This window comes from Plecotus auritus, assembly GCF_963455305.1.
Source record: "Plecotus auritus genome assembly, chromosome: 12".
Taxonomy (NCBI): Eukaryota; Metazoa; Chordata; class Mammalia; order Chiroptera; family Vespertilionidae; genus Plecotus; species Plecotus auritus.
Window position 1 is genome coordinate 30021241 of NC_137778.1, and position 20830 is coordinate 30042070.

The 20830-nt window shown below is 52.2% G+C and overlaps 1 protein-coding gene across 3 annotated transcripts in view; it reads right to left on the minus strand.

The window, feature by feature from the left end:
• Positions 1–12514, minus strand: part of IL6R (interleukin 6 receptor) — a 101499-nt gene extending 88985 nt beyond the window's left edge. For all 3 annotated transcript variants that reach the window (XM_080649013.1, XM_080649014.1, XM_080649015.1), the window contains exon 1: positions 12189–12514. In XM_080649013.1, the coding sequence (XP_080505139.1) occupies positions 12189–12273 (85 nt within the window). In that variant the 5' untranslated portion in view covers positions 12274–12514. The remainder of the gene's footprint in view (positions 1–12188) is intronic.
• Positions 12515–20830: the final 8316 nt, after the last annotated feature.

Below are 20830 nucleotides of genomic sequence, written 5' to 3' on the forward strand. Positions count from 1 at the left end.
TGTAAGGATTAAACCCAACAGGGACATTAAGCTTATGCATGAATTAATAATAATAAGCTCTGCAGGAATAAAGATGGGGACACTCCTGTCTGCTGGTGGGTGGCTCCACGGTGGGGTGCGTGCAACATCCCTCCACCAGCTGATGAGCAGACATCAGAACTCACAGGCAGTCGGGAGCACCACTACAAACACGGGGCAGGTGGCATGAAGGTCCAAGTAGGGGCGGAGGACCACGGGCGGCTCATCCTTCCACTGGCACTTTTCACATGGCACCGTCCTGGACATACACAGCTCCCCACCCCCAACCATAGCTACGAGACTGCGAGCTTCTGTGTGCACTCATCAGAGCGTTCAGTGGGTGCTTAATAAATGTTTGTTTCATGTAGGACACCTAAATGGTCTCCACCTGGACAGGGTCTCCACATTAAAATCAGCTGACTCATTGCCCTAGCCGGTTTGGCTCAGTGGATAGAGCGTTCGCCTGCAGACCGGAGGGTCCCAGGTTCGATTCCGGTCAAGGGCACATGCTGGGGTTGCAGGCTCGGTCCAACGTGCAGGAGGCAGCCAATCAATGATTCCCTCTCATCATTGATGTTTCTCTCTCTCTCTTCCTCTCCCTTCCTCTCTGAAATCAATAAAAATGTATTTGAAAAAAAAACCACACAGTGGCCTAGAGGTGCCCCCTCTGGTATACAATGGACAGGCCTACACTGAGACCAGAGCGGCCAGCTTGTCCCAACCAGGAGATGCTGGGGGAAGCACTCCCTCGGAGCCCAGAGCCAACGGGAGCTCTCTTTTCGCTTCTGCGTTGCCAGTTCCAGGAAATGTGTGTCTCTGGTCACTTCCCTTACCCAGTTCAGATGGAAGCTCTTGCCATGTTTGGTGACCGTCTGAACAATAGCAGGGGCTGTTCTGTTCCTGCGCCCGCTAACAATGGCCAAACTATTTGGGCAACTCAGAGAAATAGCAAATAAAAAGCCTATTTTTCTCTTCCACAAAAGCAGAGCTGCGGGAGAAACATAATGGCCACTTCCTCTGCCAAGGAACTTGAGTAATTGTGTTCTTTAAAACTGACTCACTTTTTTTTTTTTAATGGGATATGATTAATTATAAACCAGCCATTGGCAAGTGTTGCCTGTCCCGGCCCTTCTTCCTAATATATGTCTTCTAGAGCCTCTGAGCAGCCTGTGCTAACTCGGCTCTTGGGAGCACTAGATACAGGATGGTCACAAATACTCGGAGGAAAGACCACAAGGAAACCAACTTGCTCATGTCACAGTGGGCAGTGCTGCCCCCTCCCCACCCGCCTACTCACCCCCCTGCCCCGGACCCGATCTCTGAGTCAGACCCCTGACTGCCGGTGGCCACGTCACATGGAGCCCACGGGCGTTTCTGGGAGGAGGAGGAAGGGGTGTTCACAGAATGCCCTCCTGTATCTCTGCCCATCTCTCCAAAGGATGAGACCAGAAGATGTCTTTCTTTTCATCTTTCTGTAGTTTTTGAATTTTCTATAAGTTGTTTGTATTACTCTTAATATATTATATATATTTTTTTTTTTAAAAAAAGGTTACATAGCCAGGTCTGTCCAAATTATTCTGTCTAGGGGAGAGGGCAGCGAATGGAGGGTGGAGGGCGGGGACGAAGGTGGGACACAGCACGATGGGCACCAGGGAATAGGGGTGGGGTGAGGATGGATTTTTCTGAGCACCTTCCCGGCCAGAAAGCAGTCACACACTCACCTCCCGACCCTTGCAGCGTCGCGCTTCTGGCCTGATCCCCTGGTGGACAGAAGGTCACCATTCCTCCCCATCTGCCGCTGTTTGTTCCCTGGAATCTGCCAGAGCCCTCCCAAAATAGGCAGAGAAGGGACACAGCGGGAAACAGGTGAGGGGAGTGCTCCTGAGAGCACCCTTCCTGCTCCCCACACACGTGCCCCAGCCTCGCTCACACTCCCAGCCTGGGCAACACGGGCGCGGCAGGGAGTGGCTGGCCCCGCACAGCCTGACATTTAGCAAAGAGCACACCGTTTAGCATTCGTGCTTGAGCAGTTAGCTGCTCGGTCTTTTAAGGCCAGGGCTGCAAGCCTGTGCCTGTCTCAAGAATTCAAGATTTTATGTATCCTCATCATGTACGTACAAGGCCCAAAATTCCCAGTCCAGGAGAGAGAACCGAGTTATTGAACATCTGCTACGCACCGACACACCTCTCCTCCTTTTCCCTGTCATGGTCTCATTTAACCTGCACAAAACTCCATGGAGAACTTAAAACTACCTATAATACAGGCCACCCTGAGATAAATGCTCCCGACATACTGAGGGCGTCATGAGAGTGAAATCATTCAAAAGGGGTGGGGAGGGGGCCATCAGGATCCAAGGGAAGGGAGATTTGAGTTGGGCCTTGAGACGCCAGTGGGAGTTGGAGAAACAGAGCCACGGGGGATGGCATTCTATGAAGAGGGAACGGCAAAGGGAAGCGAGGACCCAGGGAGGGCCAGTGCCTGCTATTCTCCACGGGATAATACTCCCCACCGGGTACAGTCTTGTCTTGATTTGTTATTTAATATAAAGTACATCTCTGAACGCGTGAGGCAGAGGGGCAGAGGGGAAACAGCCCTGTGCTGTCAGAAGACCCGGGTTCTGTTCCCGGTCAGGTCAGTGACGTGGGCAGCCCTGGGCGCCTCACAGCAGCTGCACAGCCCCATTCGCCTTCTCCGTGAGACTATGATCTGAAGCTCCCCGCTGCCCCCATTCCTGCAGTCTAGCATCTTACCACGCAAAGCATTCGGTCCCAGAGGGCAGGAAGCATATGTGTGTGTGTGTGTGTGTGTGTGTGTGTGTGTGTGTGTGTGTGTGTGTGTTTATCTCGGACAACAGCCCTGCCTGAAGACACATAATTAGTCTGTGGATTTATTATTCTAATAGTTGATGACTTTTGGAGAGGAATGACAGCCAGGTCACCCCACTGCCCTCAGACAAATGTTCCTCCTCTCCCTGGAGAGCTGCGGGAGAGAGGAAATCCCACACCCTCCCTCGCCTCCCATTCTTTGAGGGGAGGAGAGTTTAGGTCCTCATCACCCCTGGCAACCTATCCCACATAACCCCACTCCCTGCGACACCTCTCAAGCAGGGGGGCGGGGGGCGGTGCAGCCAGCCCTATGAGTGCAGGTTCTCCTCATTCCGGACCTAAGCAAGGTTGTTGTTTTTCTACTTTTTTCCCTCTCCAAGGTAACGTGCAATGCCCATAACAGGAGAAAAACACGCACACAGAGATGTATTTCTCAACTCTCTCACAGCTTGTTGCTGCTCCTGACAGCAAAAACAAGTTCAGCTCCCCGGCCCAATTATGTAAGCAGCGAAGCAGCTGCCAGCACACCACTGGGGACACAGGCTTAGCACACGCCTGCTGATCCCACTGCCCTGGTTTCTGAGCAGAGACGCAGGTCCCGCCAGCCAGCGGGGCAGCTGGCAGTGCAGCAGGCCCCCCAGCCTCCCCTGTTGCAGGGACACAGGACTGCAGAAGAGGTCAGCAGCCCGCCCCCCCCCCACCCAGCCTCCCCTGTTGCAGGGACACAGGACTGCAGAAGAGGTCACAAGGAATGAAAGGTCCTGTCTCGGCGACAAAGGGGGCGGCTCTTGAGAATCTCCGGGAAACGAGTGCAGAATCTGGTCCCACGGGGCCTGGGGCCTCGGACAAGTTCCCAGGGTTCATCCCCTCTCCCTGCCTCCCCATCTAAGGGCTGACACCCACCTCCTGGCTTTCGAAGTAATAATAATAATCTTAACAATCATTAGCACTCATTAGCACTTATTACCACGTGCCCATGCTTTCCCTAAGAGCTCCCCACCCCGCACACAAGCCTGCTGAGGGAGGCTTGGCCCCATGCCACCGGTGAGTCAAGGAAGTTCAGAGAAGTTAAGGAACTTGCCCACATTCACACACCTAGCGAAGGAGGGAGTCTGCATGGGCCCCAGTCTCTCTCTCTCTGGGGGGGCCAGGTGTCGCTCTATGTTCCACCCTCAGGTGCCCTTTCTGGGCTGCCCACCACCCTGTATATATCTCTCCCTGTCTTCCAATTTCCTCCCTTCTACCCTGCTCTTCTCACTCCTGTCCACCCTCCACAGAGGCCTGGGGAAGGGGGTCTGGGCTGAGGGTATGTGGAAAGGGGTGGGAGGCTGCGGGGGAGGGAATCTAGCCCTGCCATCTGAGTAGTATCTGGAGGGGGTCTCTTACCGGGAGCCAGGGGCCGAGCACCCTTGACCTTTCTCCCCCTACCCTACCTTCAGCAGCAACACTCCAAGGGCTAGTTAGTTTCAAAGTGCCCCCACCTCTGACCAGCTCACCCATTCACATCCCCCCAAATCCCCAGAATGCCTTCCCCTGCCTTTAGAGGGAGGCCAGCCCTCAGGGTCTAGGCTGTGGCCCCTGCCATGTTCAGTAACTCAGCTCCCCGCCCCACGCCTGCCTCAGCCCTTCTCGGATTGCTGCTCCTGCTCCTGCTGGCAGCCCCGGCCGGCCGCTCCTCTCCCTCCGGTGTTTGTGCTTCTGTGCCTGCTTGTATTTGCCTTGTAGCTGGTGGTGTCGGCATTTACCCTGGCAGCCTCTCCTCCCCTCCCGCACCACGGCCTGTGGACTACTTGGAGGCAGGGAGCCATGGAGGCTCTTCTGGACCCCTAGAAAGGTAATGCTGGCCGTCGACTCAGAGACCAGCAGGTGACCGACTCCTCAGGAGAAAACATTGACTCCTCCTCCGGCAACATCAGAGAGCATCAGCTGGCTCCGGCCCAGAAGGTCTGGCCTGGATCACCTCTCAGAGATTATAAACTAATTAGAGGAAAAGATATCTGAGGAGGGCAAACAACCCAACCCCGTCACCCCACCAAGCCCCAGGAAGCACATCGAGAAATGGAGACATCAAAGCGGGACGGAGCAGGGTGTGAAGGAGGGCACAGAGGGCCTGGCCGGGCGGCTCCGTTGGTTGAGCATTGTCCTTGCACCAAACGTTGTGGGTCTGATCCCCCCATCAGGATACATGCCTAGGTTGCAGGTTTGATCCCCAGTCAGGCGCATACAGGAGGCAACTGATTAATGTTTCTCGCTCACATTGATGTTTCTCTCTCTCTTTCCCCCTTCCTTTCGCTCAAAAATCAATTAAAAAAAAAAAAAAAAAAGAAGAAGAGCAGGGTGCCCACACATGGACACACACAGGACTTGGGTCCAGAGAGGGGCTGGCTCACAGCAAGCGTGCTGAGCGAAGGGTCACTCTTCTAAGGCTGGAAGGGGCCTTAAGGGTGACTAAAGGCCCTGGCTGGATGGTTCCGTTGGTTAGAGCATCATCCGGATATGCCAAGGGTGTGGGTTCAATCCCTGGTCAGGGCATACAACTGACTCAACAGTGAAATGAGGCCAAGCCTCCCGAAGTAAATGAAACAACAAATCTATGTTTCTCTCTCTCTCTCTCTCTCTCTCTCTCTCTCTCTCAAAATCAATCAATCAATAAAAATATATAGCCTGGCCAGCGTGGCTCAGTGGTTGAGCATCGACCTATGAACCTGGAGGTCAACGGTTCGATTCCTGGTCAGGACACATGCCAGGGTTGCGGGCTCAATCCCCAGTAGGGGGAATGCAGGAGTCAGCCGATCAATGATTCTCTCTCATCACTGATGTTTCTATCTCTCTCTCCCTCTCCCTTCCTCTCTGAAATCAATAAAAATATTATATATATATATATATATATATATATATATATATATATATATATATATGGAAGTCCTTTAAAAAAAAGAAAAAGGATGATTCAGGTCAACCTGCCCATTTTGATAGCTGAGGAGAACCAGGGCCCAGTCACGCAGCCAGTGAGTCATGCAGCAGGGATTGGAACCCGGGGCCCCGGGACTCAGTCATGTTGCCCCATGGTCCAGGACCTTCACAAAGGGGCCTGTCTTCCCATCTCTGAATCTGGCCTCGGAGTCTACCCAAGAGCCTGACCCACATGAGGGTTTTTGTGTTTGTGGAGGGGGGTTGGGGGGGAGAGGAAAGAAGGGACCTGATCTATGTCCCACATCCCATCCCAAACCACATCCACCACCTTCTCCCACTCCTGCAGATGCGAGGAAGCAAAGCTAGAGACTTAAGAAGTCACAAAGTGGAGGTGCGGGAGGGACAACAACGCTCCTGATTTTCCTCACATTACTGCGCTCACCTTCTCCGTTTGCTCCTCCTCCTCCAGCCTGAGAAGGCTGGGTTGCCCCAGGGCCCAGCCCAGGGGCCTCTTCTCTCCTCCATCTACACTCTTGCTCCAGATTACCTCAGCCATTCTCACCGCCACCAGGTGACTCCCAAATTCATACCTCAAGCTCAGTCCTCATTCCCAAACTCCAGACTCCTGTATCCAACTCCTCAACATCTTCTGGTTTTCTTTGTTCTCTTCTTTCCTTTAAATATATTTTTATTGATTTCAGAGAGAAAGGGAGAGAGATAGAATCATTGATTGGCTGCCTCCTGCACACCCCACACTGGGGATCAAGCCCGCAACCTGGGCGTGTGCCCTGACTGGGAATCAAACTGTGACCTCCTGGTTCATAGGTCAAAGATCAACCACTGAGCCATGCCAGCCGGGCAGTCCTGGTTTTCTAATAGACACCTCAGCTACAACATGTACAAAACTGACCTCTGCTCTTTCCCGCCAACAAAACCTGCTTGTCCTATAGCTTCCCCCAAGTATGCGTGGCTCTAACACCCTCTCACACAGGGGAGGTTCTGTGAAGAGTAAATGAGATCACGGAGGCAGAGACTAGCATCGTTCCGGGTATACAGTTGGCATTCAATATGGTAACAGGTATATCATGTAGAGAGGTGTATAGAGAGGGAAGACCTAAGGATGCTTTTCGGGAAAGGAAGTTGGGAGGTGAAGGGGAAGGGAGAATAGGTGCCAGGAGACCTCCTGGATGAGGGCCTTAGGGGCACACCCCTAAGGCTACAGCCGCAGGGCTGGGTGGGCCGGGGCAGCGGGGAGCAGGGGTGCTGAGGTGCAGCTGAAAGTCGAGACTGAACCCAGGACCGTGCAGAAGTCCCCGACTCTGCCAGAGACTTGGGACCTCTTTGGACCCCCAGGGCCAGAGAAGAGAGTCAAACACACAGATTGACAACCCACAAGAAACCCCCCGGCCTCCACCAGACAGAGAGCGAAAAGCTTTTCTTTGCTGCTCCCCCTGGCCACACCAGCCCTCAAGGATTCTCTCCTAAAGACGGTGCCTCCGTGACAGTTAATGAGCCAACATTTAGCACTTCCCTCTCCAGCTGGAGTCCAAGGGTCCCATAGCTGAGGCCTGGTCTCCCCAGAGACAACCATAAGCGCCACCAGAGCAGAGGCATCCGTGCCCCATGGAGCCCTCTGCTCCCCCCCCCCCATGGAGCCCTCTGCTCCCCCCCCCATGGAGCCCTCTGCTCCTCCCCCATGGAGCCCTCTGCTCCCCACGGAGCCCTCTGCTCTGGAACCTAGCAGGCCCCCAGGTACTGCCAGGGTGTTACAGAGGAGGCAGGAATTTTCCTGCCCAAGATGGGAGGAACAAGGCGTCCTAAATTAAATCACAGCTGGCTGGGGGTGGCAGGAAGAGAGCATCGAAGTTAATCAGTTATCAGGTACAGGACGACCAACAAAAGGCTGCTCACACGCCTGAGCGTGTGCTGGAACAGTGAGCTAACGTTCAGGTGGCTATCCTCACGTTTATCTAAAGAAAACAGCCAGGCGCCACCAACCCCCAGGCACCTCTGTTCTCGCTTAGGCAAGAACGTTCCAGACCGCTGCCCGCCACCAATCCAGAGGAGCAAATCCTTCTCCTGATGGACTCCGCACCCATCTCAGAACCAGCCCCACCTCACCGCCCCCACCCTCTTGATCGATAGCCAGTGCAAATTCTTTCAACACAGCTCCATCTTTTTCTTTCCCCCCACAGACCTGATGTCGGAAAGCACTGGGGATGCAGGCCGGCAGACATCGCTCCAGCCAGCCCCACTGCTGTGGTTTAGACTCCATGCCCAGGACGTGGCCCTTTCCTGGCTAGCATTTGGCTCAATCAACACTTCCTTTCAGAAAAGCTTTTGGCCTTGAAAATGCTTTGTTTGAGAGGAGTATAATCCCTAAACATGTTTACATTTCCTTCAGGCCTTCATTCAAATATCGTGTTCTCGGTGAGAACACCCCTGGCCCCCCCTGGAAAAGATCAATTCAACATGCCCCGTCCTCAACATGAGCACACAGTTCCTACCTCTCTCCCCTGCGTTACTTTTCCTCCTTCGCATCAGTCACAATCACACTACACATTTAACTTACATCCCCACTCAAATGAAGCTCCAACGAGCCAGTGTCTCTATAGCTCTTAGAATAGTGCCTGGGACACAAGTGGAGCTGAAACTATTTTTCAAATGAATGAACTACCAGCTACACTTATGTAAGCACTTGCTCTGCACCAGAGACTTTTTTATACAATCTAGCTCATTTTCATCTTCATAACCACCCCGAAAGGTAGGGTAATTATTTATGTTTCCTAGATGGGGACAGTGAGTCTCTGAGCGGTAAGATCACTCACCCACGCTCAACATCATTTCTACCTGGCAGGGCTGGGGACGAGCGATCTGTCTGGCTCCAAAGCCTTAGCCATTACCTGTACAAGATGAGCTGTGTTCAGGTGGAGGATCAAAGAAGGACCAGAGAGGGATAAAGGAAGACGCAACAGAAAATCTCTGGAAGTTCTATTGGACCAGTACTGTCCAGTAGAACTTTCTGTGGTAACAGAAATTCTCTCTATCTATTCTGACCAATTCGGAGGCCACTGGTCACATGTGCTATTGAGCGCTTGAAATGTGGCGAATGCAACCAAGGAACTACACTTTTCATTTGACTTCATTTTAATTAATTTAATTTTTTTTTTTTTTAATCCTCACCCAAGGATATTTTCCCATTGATTTTTAGGGAGAGTGGAAGAGAGAGGGAAAGACCGAGAGAAGCATCGATGTGAGAGAAACACATCAATTGGTTGCCTCCTGCACGCACCCCAACCAGCGGGGAGGAGCCTGCAACCAAGGTACATGCCCTTGACCGGAATCGAACCCAGGACCCTTTGGTCCACAGGCCAACGCTCTATCTGCTGAGCCAAACCATCCAGGGCTGCATTCATGTAAATTTATAGAGCCACACTTAGTAAGTGGCTACCGTATTAGAGAGCTGAGTTGTAGCCTTTAAGACGGCTGGGGGCTGGGGAAAAGCCCAGATTTGTGACAAGAATGCTCTCTCTCACTCACAAGGTTGGTGGCCTGCAGGCCTGGGGAGACAGGGGGGAGGGGAGGGGTGCCTATTTACAGCTGAGAGAACCCAGGCCACTTTGTGTAATCCTCCCAAACAGCCTCAGAGGGAGGATTTGTTTACCCAGCCCCAGGATGAGGTAACACAGTCAGGGTCAATATGCCTGCTTCTTGGGACCTTGGTCCCCAGTCAGAGGAGCTTCCTCTCTCCACCGCCACCCCGACAATTTGTCTCTGGGTAGTTGGTGCTGAGCCGGACGCTCGGAGAGCTGGGCTTCCTCGGTCCCTTTCAGGGATCTACACCTGACCATGTTCAAGCTCCTTAGGTGTGGCGTCTGGGTGGCTGACCGCACACACACACAGCCCCTCCTTCCACGGACTCAATACCTGTTTGTTGTGATGAATAGACAAGGTCAGAGCCAAAGCAGGAAAAGATCTCTGGCCACTGGAAGCCCCCTGGGGGAGGGCCTTCGTTCAGTTCCTCAACCACACCGTTTGCCAGTCACCCTCAAACTGGCCAATCACAAGGGATTTTTGTTGAAAAGGACATTTCCCAAGACACACTCCCTGGTATTTCTCTTGGGTAAATGTGGAGCCAAGAATCAGCATTTCTGTCAAGCCCCCACCCCCACCCTTCACACACACACACACACACACACACACACACACACACACACACACATCAATTCTGATGCAACTAGACCCAGAACTACCCTTTTGAGAAATACCGATAAGGCTATGGTCAGGCTAGAAAAGCGGGTAGACATCTGGGGCAGGAAGAAATTACCATAAAGGGAAGTGCAGAAGTTGAGACAGGACTTTGAGTGACAAAGGTGTATGTTTTGGGTGCTATGGCCCTGCAGAAGGCCAAAGGAGAACCTGGGTCTCCTGTGTCCAGGCCTTCCACACCCAACAGCTCAGCCCAGCTAGTCCAGCCCCGAGAAGGCAAGTCCCCCTGAGCTCCAGGACATGTCGGCAGCTGCTTATCCCCAGGGAAACAGGCCTCGTGGCTATTAAGAGCCCACAGTCCGGGAAGCCAGTGGATTTCCCCTCCAAACCCATTCCAGCCACTGCTACACCTCGGCCCCTCACTTCTCCAAAGCGAGACACCTCAGTCATTTGCTCCAGACTTCCTGTACAAGGTCTTTATTTTTACTCTTAAGCTTGTGGGCTGAGCCTGTGTGGGTGTGGGAGGGGAGCTGGGTATTTTCTACATCTCTGTATTTTCCTTCTGAACTGGGAGGGCTTTCACTTCCGCCCTAAACTCTCAGTTCTGCCTTCAATTCACAGGCGGTCCAGGCCTTGAGACCTCCTTGCCCGTCCCTCCTGAGCACCAGGGAAATGGAGAACCAACTGGCAACTGGCAGCCGCCACAGTACCTGGCGCTTTGTGATCACTTAGGAGTGAAAGGAAGCCTTCACTACAGCTGTAACCTCCCCGCCCCGGGCAGGTGCCCTGGTTGTGGTGTGAGAAGGCAGGGGAGCCTTGCTCCCTCCCGACAGCTGCCTCAGCCCTGCCTTGCATCCCTCTGACACCATGGTGGGCAAGCCCAGGCCTCCACTTCCCTGCCTTGGCCTCTTCTGCTCCAGCACTCAGCCAGCCAGGGGTGACTCTCAGCCTGCCCCCAACCACCCCTCCCCCCAGCTCTTCCTGCTGGGCTAGTTCTACATTTGGGAATCTTGGGGATCTACCACCCTGGAGCTCAGGGACATGGGGGGTGGGCCTCCACCCAAAGGGCCTGGCAACTTCCCATCTCAACCTCTCTGAACCTCGGTCTCCTCTTCGGAACAAAGTGTCCTGAGATCCAGTGGAGGATTAGAAAACGTGCCAAAGCACAGGAGGCCTCGATCCACAGTGCCCTGTTCTTTAGGCATGAGTTGTGTGTGCTGAGAAAAGGAATCCTTTCATTTTACACCTCCCAGCACGAGGAACACAACTATGCAGAAAGCGGGGAGCTGCAGGCACAGGGGCTCCGGCCCCAGGCATTATCTCCCCGCAGGAGACAGCAGCTGCCCCCTGGGTTTTCCGCTCTGTCTTCAAAGAAGCCCTCAGACCCGAAAATAAACCTCTGGAGAAGCAGTTACCCAGCTGGACTAGAGACTAGGCATGCAACTGGGCACACTGCCTGGGGCAGATTACCGTCAACAAGAGCAAAAGTGCCCCCTGCCCTCTGCCTCACTCCTCCCACTCCTCTGGAAGTGGAGTTCCGGGTGTGCCAGCCCCCAAGACGTCCCAATTCCTGGCCCTCCTCCCCACTTAGGTCGAAATCCCAGGGCTGGACACAGCTTGCAGAGCTGGAGTCTGCTGAAGCCTGTGCACGCATCCAGAAGGTCGTGACTCAGCGCCCATGAAGGCAGTCCCTACACAGGCAGGACAGACACTGTCATCCACACATTCAGCCGGGGGACTGAGGGGGGAGCCAGGCCAGGTGCGCCCCCAAAGCTGAGGGTTAGAGGGGCGCCTTCGGCGGGAGCTCCACCGGCTGAGGTATCTGCCCTCAGAGTCACCCGGGACGCAGTTGTGTAAAGCCTCCTGGGAACACTGGGGAAGTGGCGGGGGGAGACCCGAGAATCAAGGTTCTGAGAACACACCAAGCCCTGCGCTGAGGCGGCACAGCGCTTCCCGCCACAGAGCAGTCACCGGGAGAGCGCAGCTCCGAAGACACAGGGCGCAGCAGGGACACAGGAGCCTCCGCCCGCGACGGAACAGCTGGGTCCCCGGGAGCCCGCACCTTGTGCCCGCGGGGAGCTAAACTAGCCACGGAAAAGAGCCGCCATCACCCCTCCTTCCCTCCCTCCGGCCGTCCCCCCACCACCCCCACCTGCGGTGACCACAGCGGTTTCCCCCATCCGCCAGCTGGCCCAACACTCCAGGTGCGCGCAAGCCCTTACCCAGCGCGGAGCAGAGCCCCGGGGCCGCCGCAGCCCCCGGCGCGGCCAGCAGGGCGGTGAGCAGCGCGCAGCGGACGGCCAGCATGCTTCCTCCTCCTCTAGCAGCCCATCGCCATCGTCCCTAAGAGGCCGCGGGCGGGCGGGACCCGGGAGGGCGGGGCACGAGGGCGGGCGGGCTCAGGCCCCGCGGGCAGCCCGCATCCCCGGAGGGCCCGCTCTGGACACTCTAGGTGAGTCCAGGAGCCCCACGCGGCGCTGGGCTTGGCTCCTTCTGGCCGTGCTCCGTGTCCGTGCGACTTCCCACTTGCACGTGACTCAGAGCCTCTGACAGTCCTGGCAACGCAGGAAAACATTTGAGGAACTCGCGCTGGGCGTCCCTGGGCCGCCCCAGGGTGCTGTTACGAAAGCCCGAGCGGGTGGCGCAACAGCCTCGCGACCCGGCTGACCGCAGGCTTCCTGCCGGGGCGCCACACCTGAGCTGCGAGACAGGAGACCCCGAGCCGGGCGGGGGCGCGCTTGGCCCCGGCCCCTCCTTGCGGTTCTGTTGACTTCGCCACCACTCGCCGGTTTTGATTTTTGGTGTCGTGAACGGGATTGTGCTGTGAAAGGCGCACCTGGGAGCCATGGGGGAGGCGATGTGCCTCCCCCTGTTACTGTGAAGCTGTGGTCCAGCCCGACTGCCCCTGGAATCACCTGGAGGGACAGCCCTAAAAACCACGGGCGTCTGAATCTCAGCCCGAGATTGTGATGTAGTGGATCTGGCGTGAGGCTTGGGCACCGAAAGACGCCGCCCTGCTGGAAAAGCGCAGCTCTGAGCCTGCCTGTGCCCCAGCGCCGCGGAGAGGGGGCTCGGGAGGCAGGGAGAGACCTCGCTCCACCCAGGCCTCCGCCTACTGTGACTGCTCTTCAGAGTTTCTTGGGTTTTATTTCAGCATCTGTCGGAAAAAAATGTTTTTGCAGTCTATGCTCAGGAGATGGCATAGGTACACCTGACACAGGGTCTGGGTCATGGGGCCTCAATAGATGTCAGAACCTGCTTAACCACCCTCCTGATGTGAGAAATAGAAGTTGGTACTGGCTTTCAGGAGCAACCGTGAAGACCTTTGGAAAGGGCCCACGAAGGTTGCCCAGGGTCCTGAAGCCGAGAGGGTGGCCTCAGAGCTCACGGTGAAGGGAAAGAAAAGTGCTGAAATAAGGTCTAGTCTGAGAAGCTTCTGGACCAGCAACTGTTCATTGCAATGGGCTCATCCACTTAGACTTCAGGCTGATCCTAACCAGGACCAGGGTTCCTGGGGCAGCTGGGACGGGCATGGCCTGGAGGGGCCCCCAAGTGGATAGGATCTGGCAAGAAGGAACAGAGCTCCTGCCTGGCCCGTGTGGCTCAGGGTTTGAGCATTGACCAGTGAGCCAGGAAGTCACGGTTCAATTCCCAGTCAGGGCACATGCCCGGGTTTTGAGCTCCATCTCCAGTGTGGGGTGCAGGAGGCAGCCGATCAATGATTCTCTCTCATCATTGATGAGTCTATCTCTCTCTCCCTCTCCTACCCTCTCTGAAATCAATAAAAATATATTTTTTTAAAAAGGAAGGGACAGAGCTCCTGAAATGCGGCTCTCAGACCCCGTGCGTCTGGCCTGTCTATGGGAACCACCCATCAGCAGTGCCAGGCCGAACCTGCCACATGCCCTGACCCATCCGTGATGGAGTCTGATTGGGGTGGATTTGCTTCAGCCACACCCACAGCCATGTTGGGGACAGGCGGACCTTTTGGCCACCTGCCTTCTGGGCTGGAAGGTGGTTCCCACTGTGGGTGCCCCTTCCCCTGTTTGTGGAAAATGCAGACCTGAAAATAATCCTAGGGGACCACAAGCTGCCGGCCCGAAACCAGAGGCTGCAGGAAGCCTTCTGCTCAGAGAGGAGGGCTTGAAAGATGGATGTTGAAGCCCAAGTCTTACACCCCACGTGGCTGCCCCAGCAAAGTGGGCCTCCCGCTCTCTAATCCAGGTGGGGTGACTGTGTTCTGGAGTCAAACAGATCAAGTCCCCATCCCAGCTCTGCCACTTGCTGGCGGTGTGACTTGGGCATGTTATTTAAGTTCTCTGAGCCTCTATTGCCCGATTTTTAAAAATATATTTTATTGATTTCTTTTTTTTTTTTTTTACAGAGAGGAAGGGAGAGGGGTAGAGAGTTACAAACATATATGAAAGAGAAACATCGATCAGCTGCTCCTGCACACCCCCTACTGGGGATGTGCCCGCAACCAAAGTACATGCCCTTGATCAGAATCAAACCTGGGACCCTTCAGTCCCCAGTATTGCCCAATTTTTGAAAAATATATTTTTTTATTGATTTCAGAGAGGAAGGGAGAGGGAAAGATAGAAGCATCCATGATGAGAGAGAATCACTGATCAGTTGCCTCCCGCATGCCCCACACAGGTTATCCGAGCCAGCAACCTGGACATGTGCCCTGACCGGGAATCAAACTGTGACCTCCTGGTTCATTGGTCGATGCTCAACCATTGAGCCATGCCGGCCGGGCTCTATTGCTCAATTTTTTTAATATGAGAGCAGCAATATGCAAATGACTGATGTTATGGTTCCCGTGAAAAGATCTGGCCCATCTTCTTTTTTCTCAGCCTCATGTTCTACATCTCTATGCTTTGAATATAATTATGTTTCTACTATTTATGGCTTCTCACCTCCATGCCTGTGTTTCAAGCTATTCCCTCTGCCAGAAATCCCCTTGTTTGTCCTACACCCTCCTCACACTTAAGCCTCAGCTGGGATGTCTTCTCCAGAAGGTGCCCGTCCCTTCCCTACTTCACTGGAATCCTACAGCTCATCCACAAGGTCAGATTAAGTGGCTGGGCGCTGTGCTCCCTCAAAACCTCCTCCTGACTATGTTCACCGCCCTGTCTTCCCTGCCACACCATCAAGTTCATCTCTGCCCCCACTGCTGAGCGGGGCCTGGCACAGAGCGAGGGCCTTCGTCTGGGAGACGTGACCTCCCTGGGGTAGTCCGAGCAAGGTCTCTCTGACCTCCATCAAACGCCATTTGAACTCAACAGTAAGTGGAGTTTCAAACTTCATGAGGCCACATTCCGGTGTTTATTCTGGAAAGCACTGATAAGGGAGAGAAGCAAACATACCTGTACGGTGCAGCCTGACCTGCTTGCATCCTGGGGTCACTAGGTATCTCGTCTGGCTTCTCGGCTCAGAAAGGCGAGAAGATTCGGGCCTGTCTCGATTTGTCTAGAGCCCCAAGATGGGAACAGGGATAGCGAGTCTCCAGCAAACAGAACTGAGAACCAACCAGACAGGGCTGGGGATTCCGGCCCCCGCAGGGGAAGGAACAATGAGGACTTCCAGGGGGCACCTCTGCCCGGAACTGTGCTGCTTACGAAGCGCTTTCAGACCCGATCTCCTTTGAACTTCTTAACCCTGAGGCTGGGAGATTTCGGCTCCAATTTTCAGATAAGTGCACTGAGACTCAGAGAAGTAAAGCAACTTGTCCAAGGTTGCACAACTGGTTAGCGGCAGCTCTAGAGTGAGGTCTGGCTCCTGGCCCAAAACCCACACTGAGGGAGGGTGCAGTGGACACAGGACCAAGGACAGCTGTCTGCCCCATTACAGTGGGCCAGGAGGGGAGGGGAGAGGATCAGAACCTGCCACTTGGGACGCCTTCTTGGGCCTCCCACCCCACGCTCTCCCTTCAACCCGTGTGTGTTCCTGCAGTTGCCTTCCGTCACCTCTAGAGGGGGAAGCTCTGGACCTGCTCAGCTCCTATCAGATCCTTCCCAGCAAGCAAGTCCTCTCCCACCTTTGACCTGAAGAGATTAAGTTTCTTAAAGTTTGCCACAGTCAGAGGGTCAACTGGAGGCCCTAGAATAAATTCATAGATTGTTGTGAGTCCAAAAGGTACTTATTTATCATCTGCTGCTCCTTCCTCCAGCCTCAAAAGATGATGACGTGGGGCCACTAATGACAGGAAGTCAAGATCCCAGATAGCCTGACTCAAAAGAGTGATTTCGTTTCAATTCCTACCCTGCGCCCACCCTCAGGCCTGGGCTGATGTGTGAGAGTTATTCTCAACTAGGAGATCTTAAAACAATGCCCTTTGTTGCAATGATAATCCTAAGAAGTGCATGGGGGTGGGTTGCCTTGCAGATCTCTCCCCTGGCCTCTGGCCCTGACTTATCAATAATTACTGGAAGGTGCTCTTTGTTCCCTGAACCCTCCCCCTCCCCTTTCTCAACAGCCCAAGAGGAGGTAGACAGTCTGTGGCCCAACTGAGGTATAATAAGGGGGCCCCTCCGATTGGCAGAACTCAGTGGCCTAGAGCACTGACACCCCCACAGCATCAAGACCGAGCCAGGGCCAGTGACCCCCTGCCTGGGAAGACTTCTCCACTGTCACAGTGGAGGACGCAGCATCACCAGTTCCGGCAAAACCACGGTCAGGCTCACCCATCCGCCACCTGCAGTGGAGTTCAGTCCATTTTCTCTTCCATGTCCCCATCACATCACCAGCTGAGTTTACCCCCAGAGAAGGGATTTTTAGCCTCATTTTCAGAAAGGGGTTATAACATTCCTCCTCTCCTTATACTATTTATAGTGCTATGATTTCATAACTGTTTAAGAGCACAATTAGAATTAAATACAGAATTACCATATGATCTAACAATTCCTTTTCTGGGTAGATATACAAAAAATTGAAACCAGGAACTCAGCCCAGTCAGCATGACTCAACCTATGAACCAGGAGGTCATGGTTCGATTCCGGTCAGGGCACATGCCTGGATTGTGGGCTCAACCCCCCTAGTCAGGGGGCCTACAGCAGGCAGCCGATCAATGATTCTCATTATTGATGTTTCTTTCTCTCCCTCTCCCTTCCTCTCTGAAATCAAGTAAAATATATCTTAAAAATAAATAAAAATTAAAAAGAAAGCAGGAACTCAAACAGAAATGTGTACACCCATGCTCACAGTGGAAAGGGGGTAGGACCACAGTTGTTTAATGATTACTAACTGCAGATAAGACTTTTCTTACAGACCCCGGGAAACCGGAGGATGTGCTGCAAGAAGAAAAACAGAGCTGTAAAAAGATAAGAGACGCCTTGGGGCCCATCCGGATGGGTCCGTTGCTCAGAGAAGAAAAGACATGTTGTGAACAGACAAAGGACAGGACTCGCTTTGATTTGTGCCTGGACCCTGACCCCCTCCAGGAGTTTGCCTCCGCTCAGGAATGCTAACCATTCTCCCCTCCCAGGAACCTTCCAAGCTGAGTTTTAACACCATTGAAAAGTAACTACCTCGTTATCAGACTTCAAGATCCTGCAAGGAGACACAGGGACCACAGACCCTGCAGCCATTATCCTGCGTCCCCCCACCCCCCTTGCAGGCAGCTTTCATCCTTCTCTCTATATAATCAGCCGGCTAGTACGAGGTGTTAGAGCAGAATTTACCAGATGACCTGCTGCTCTCTCCATACTGCCAGAATAAACACTCATATATGATTCAACCTTGTCTCGGCTTAATTTGGCTCAAATAGTGACACATAGCCTGGACCCATTTAGTGGCCTGTATCAATAGCAGTATTATACATAACAGCCAAAAGATGGAAGCAACCCAAGTTTCCATCTATGGATGAATGAATAAACAAAATGTGGTGTATATATGAATATGATTCAGCCTTAAAAAGGGAGGCAATTCTGACACATACACAGCATGACTGATCCTTAAAGATATTGTGCTAAGTGAAATAAGCCAGACACAAAAAGACATATTGTATAATTCTACTTATGTGAAAAACCCAGAGTAGCCTGGCCAGTGTGGCTCAGTGGTTGAGCATCAACCTATGAACCAGGAGGTCATGGTCGGATTCCCGGTCAAGGGCACATGCCTGGGTTGCGGGCTCAATCCCCAGTAGGGAGTGTGCAGCAGGCAGCCAATCAATGATTCTCTCTCATCTTTGATGTTTCTATCTATCCCTCTCCCTTCCTCTTTGAAATCAATGAAAATATATTTAAACAAAACAAAACCAAAAAAAAACCAAAGTAGTCAAAACTCATAGAGACAGATCGTAGAATAGTGGTTGCCAGAGGCTGGGAGAAGACAGGAATGGGTGTCATGGTTTAATAGGTATGGAATTTCAGTTTTGCAAGATGAAAAGAATTCTGGAGATGTATATAGTGTGATGGTTGCAATGGAGTACAACAATGTAAATATACTTACCACTACTGAACTGTACTCTTATAAATGGTCAAATGGTAAATCTTACATTATGTATATTTTACCACATTTTTTTAAAAAGCATCACAATTGCAAGATTAAACAAGCTAGGAACATGAAAATTATGATATGCAAAATAGATACATTATTACATTTTGAGTAGGTGGGGACAGGGAAACTACTCATGCTATTGAAGGATATAACATGAAATTCTTTTAGAAAGTGGACTTTTAAAAATGCAATGCACAAGATAATCCTATGTGCACAGACTCTGGAGCCAGACTGCCTGGGAGTTTCAGTTCTACCACTTATTATTTTTTTTAAAATATATTTTATTGATATTTTACAGAGAGGAAGGGAGAGGGATAGAGAGCTAGAAACATCGATGAGAGAGAAACATCGACCAGCTGCCTCCTGCACACCTCCCACTGGGGACGTGCCCGCAACCAAGGTACATGCCCTTGACCGGAATCGAACCCAGGACCCTTCAGTCCGCAGGCCGACGCTCTATCCACTGAGCCAAACCGGCTTCGGCAGTTCTACCACTTATTGAACATTGCTGTGCTTCAGTGTCTTCATCTGTGAAACGGAATTTTTGGACTGGAACCCGGATTCTTTGTCCGCCAGAATCGAAGAATGAATCCATGGACAGAAGATGGTATAGCAAAGGTGGAGATTTATTAAAGAACACATACCGACTCCCACGTGGGGAGGGGGAAAGCGTCCCACTGAGTTCCTTTTCCCTATGGCTTATAAAGGCTGTAGATTTTGGTGCCTTGATATCCCCTCTGATTGGTCACTATTCCCCTAGACCCGCGGTTGGCAAACGGCGGCTCGCGAGCCACATGCGGCTCTTTGGCCCCTTGAGTGTGGCTCTTCCACAAAATACCACGGCCTGGGCGAGTCCATTTTGAAGAAGTGGCATTAGAAGAAGTTTAAGTTTAAAAAATTTGGCTCTCAAAAGAAATTTCAATCGTTGTACTGTTGATATTTGGCTCTGTTGACTAATGAGTTTGCCTACCATTGCCCTAGACTGGTTACTATAGTAACTCCTAGGCTCAAAGGTCAAACCTCACTTGGGAGGTTCTTCCCCCCACCCCCCTTATTGTTCTCCTCTTCCCTTTGGGCTTTCTTCTTCTCCCTCAGGATGAAGGGCTTCCTTCTCTTTATTTTGTAAATATAGACCTTAGGCTGTTCCCAGCTCCCTACTCTATGGAAATGTACCTTCCGGCCAAAACCGGTTTGGCTCAGTGGATAGAGCGTCAGCCTGCGGACTGAAGGGTCCTGGGTTTGATTCCGGTCAAGGGCATGTAGCTTGGTTGCGGGCACATCCCCAGTGGGAGGTGTGCAGGAGGCAGCTGATCGATGTTTCTCTCTCATCGATGTTTCTGACTATCTATCACTCTTCCTTCCTCTCTGTAAAAAATCAATAAAATATATTTAAAAAAAAAAAAAAAGAAATGTACCTTCCGCTGCTCTGCAGCCCTGTGCTTCTTCCATGGTCCCTTGATTGCTAAAATTTTTTAAATTTCCTAAAACCTATCTTTTTCACCCTTTTCATCTGTAAAATAGGGAAAATAAAGACACTTTCATGGAATTCTTATGAGAATTAAATGAGTTAACATATCCCTGGCCGGTTTGGCTCAGTGGATAGAGCGTCGGCCTGCGGACTCAAGGGTCCCAGGTTCAGTTCCGGTCAGGGGCATGTGCCTTGGTTGCAGGCACATCCCCAGTGGGGGGTGTGCAGGAGGCAACTGATCCATGTTTCTCTCTCATCGATGTTTCTAACTCTCTCTCCCTCTCCCTTCCTCTCTGTAAAAAATCAATAAAAAATATATATTTTAAAAAAATGAGTTACTATATGTAAAATGTTTATAACATACCCAACACATGTTAAGTCCTATATGAGTGTTTGGTAAATAAATGTAAATAAGAAAATTTTCCCAAAATATATCCTCTAGACAGAAGAGTCCATCTGAATATGTTTTTCAGTTACAGCGCATTACATCACCCATAAAATGAACAGGTTGCAATAGAACTTGTTCATTAGCTACTCTTGGAGGCCCCTTCTCGCTCCAGGTTTAACTGTTCTGATTAAAGAACCATTTGCCAGTTGACTTAGCAGTTCCAGCCAGGTTTGTTCCTGCTGTCAACAGTTATCTCTCATCTGCCATTTCATCTTTCCTGGAAAATATTCTAAACCTGGACTTCATGCGTCTGTTCTTGCACTTCCCCGCAGAGGCTGCATTACACTCAGGCTGTTGGCAGATTGAGGGCTGACTAATAACTACCCTTCACATCGCTGACCATTTGCGCCGTTTGCATCCATTAACTGGCTCTTTAGCAAGCATTCCTATGTGCACAGCCATATGAGAATAGACATACCTGTGTGAGCAGACTGCTGAGCCAAACTGCC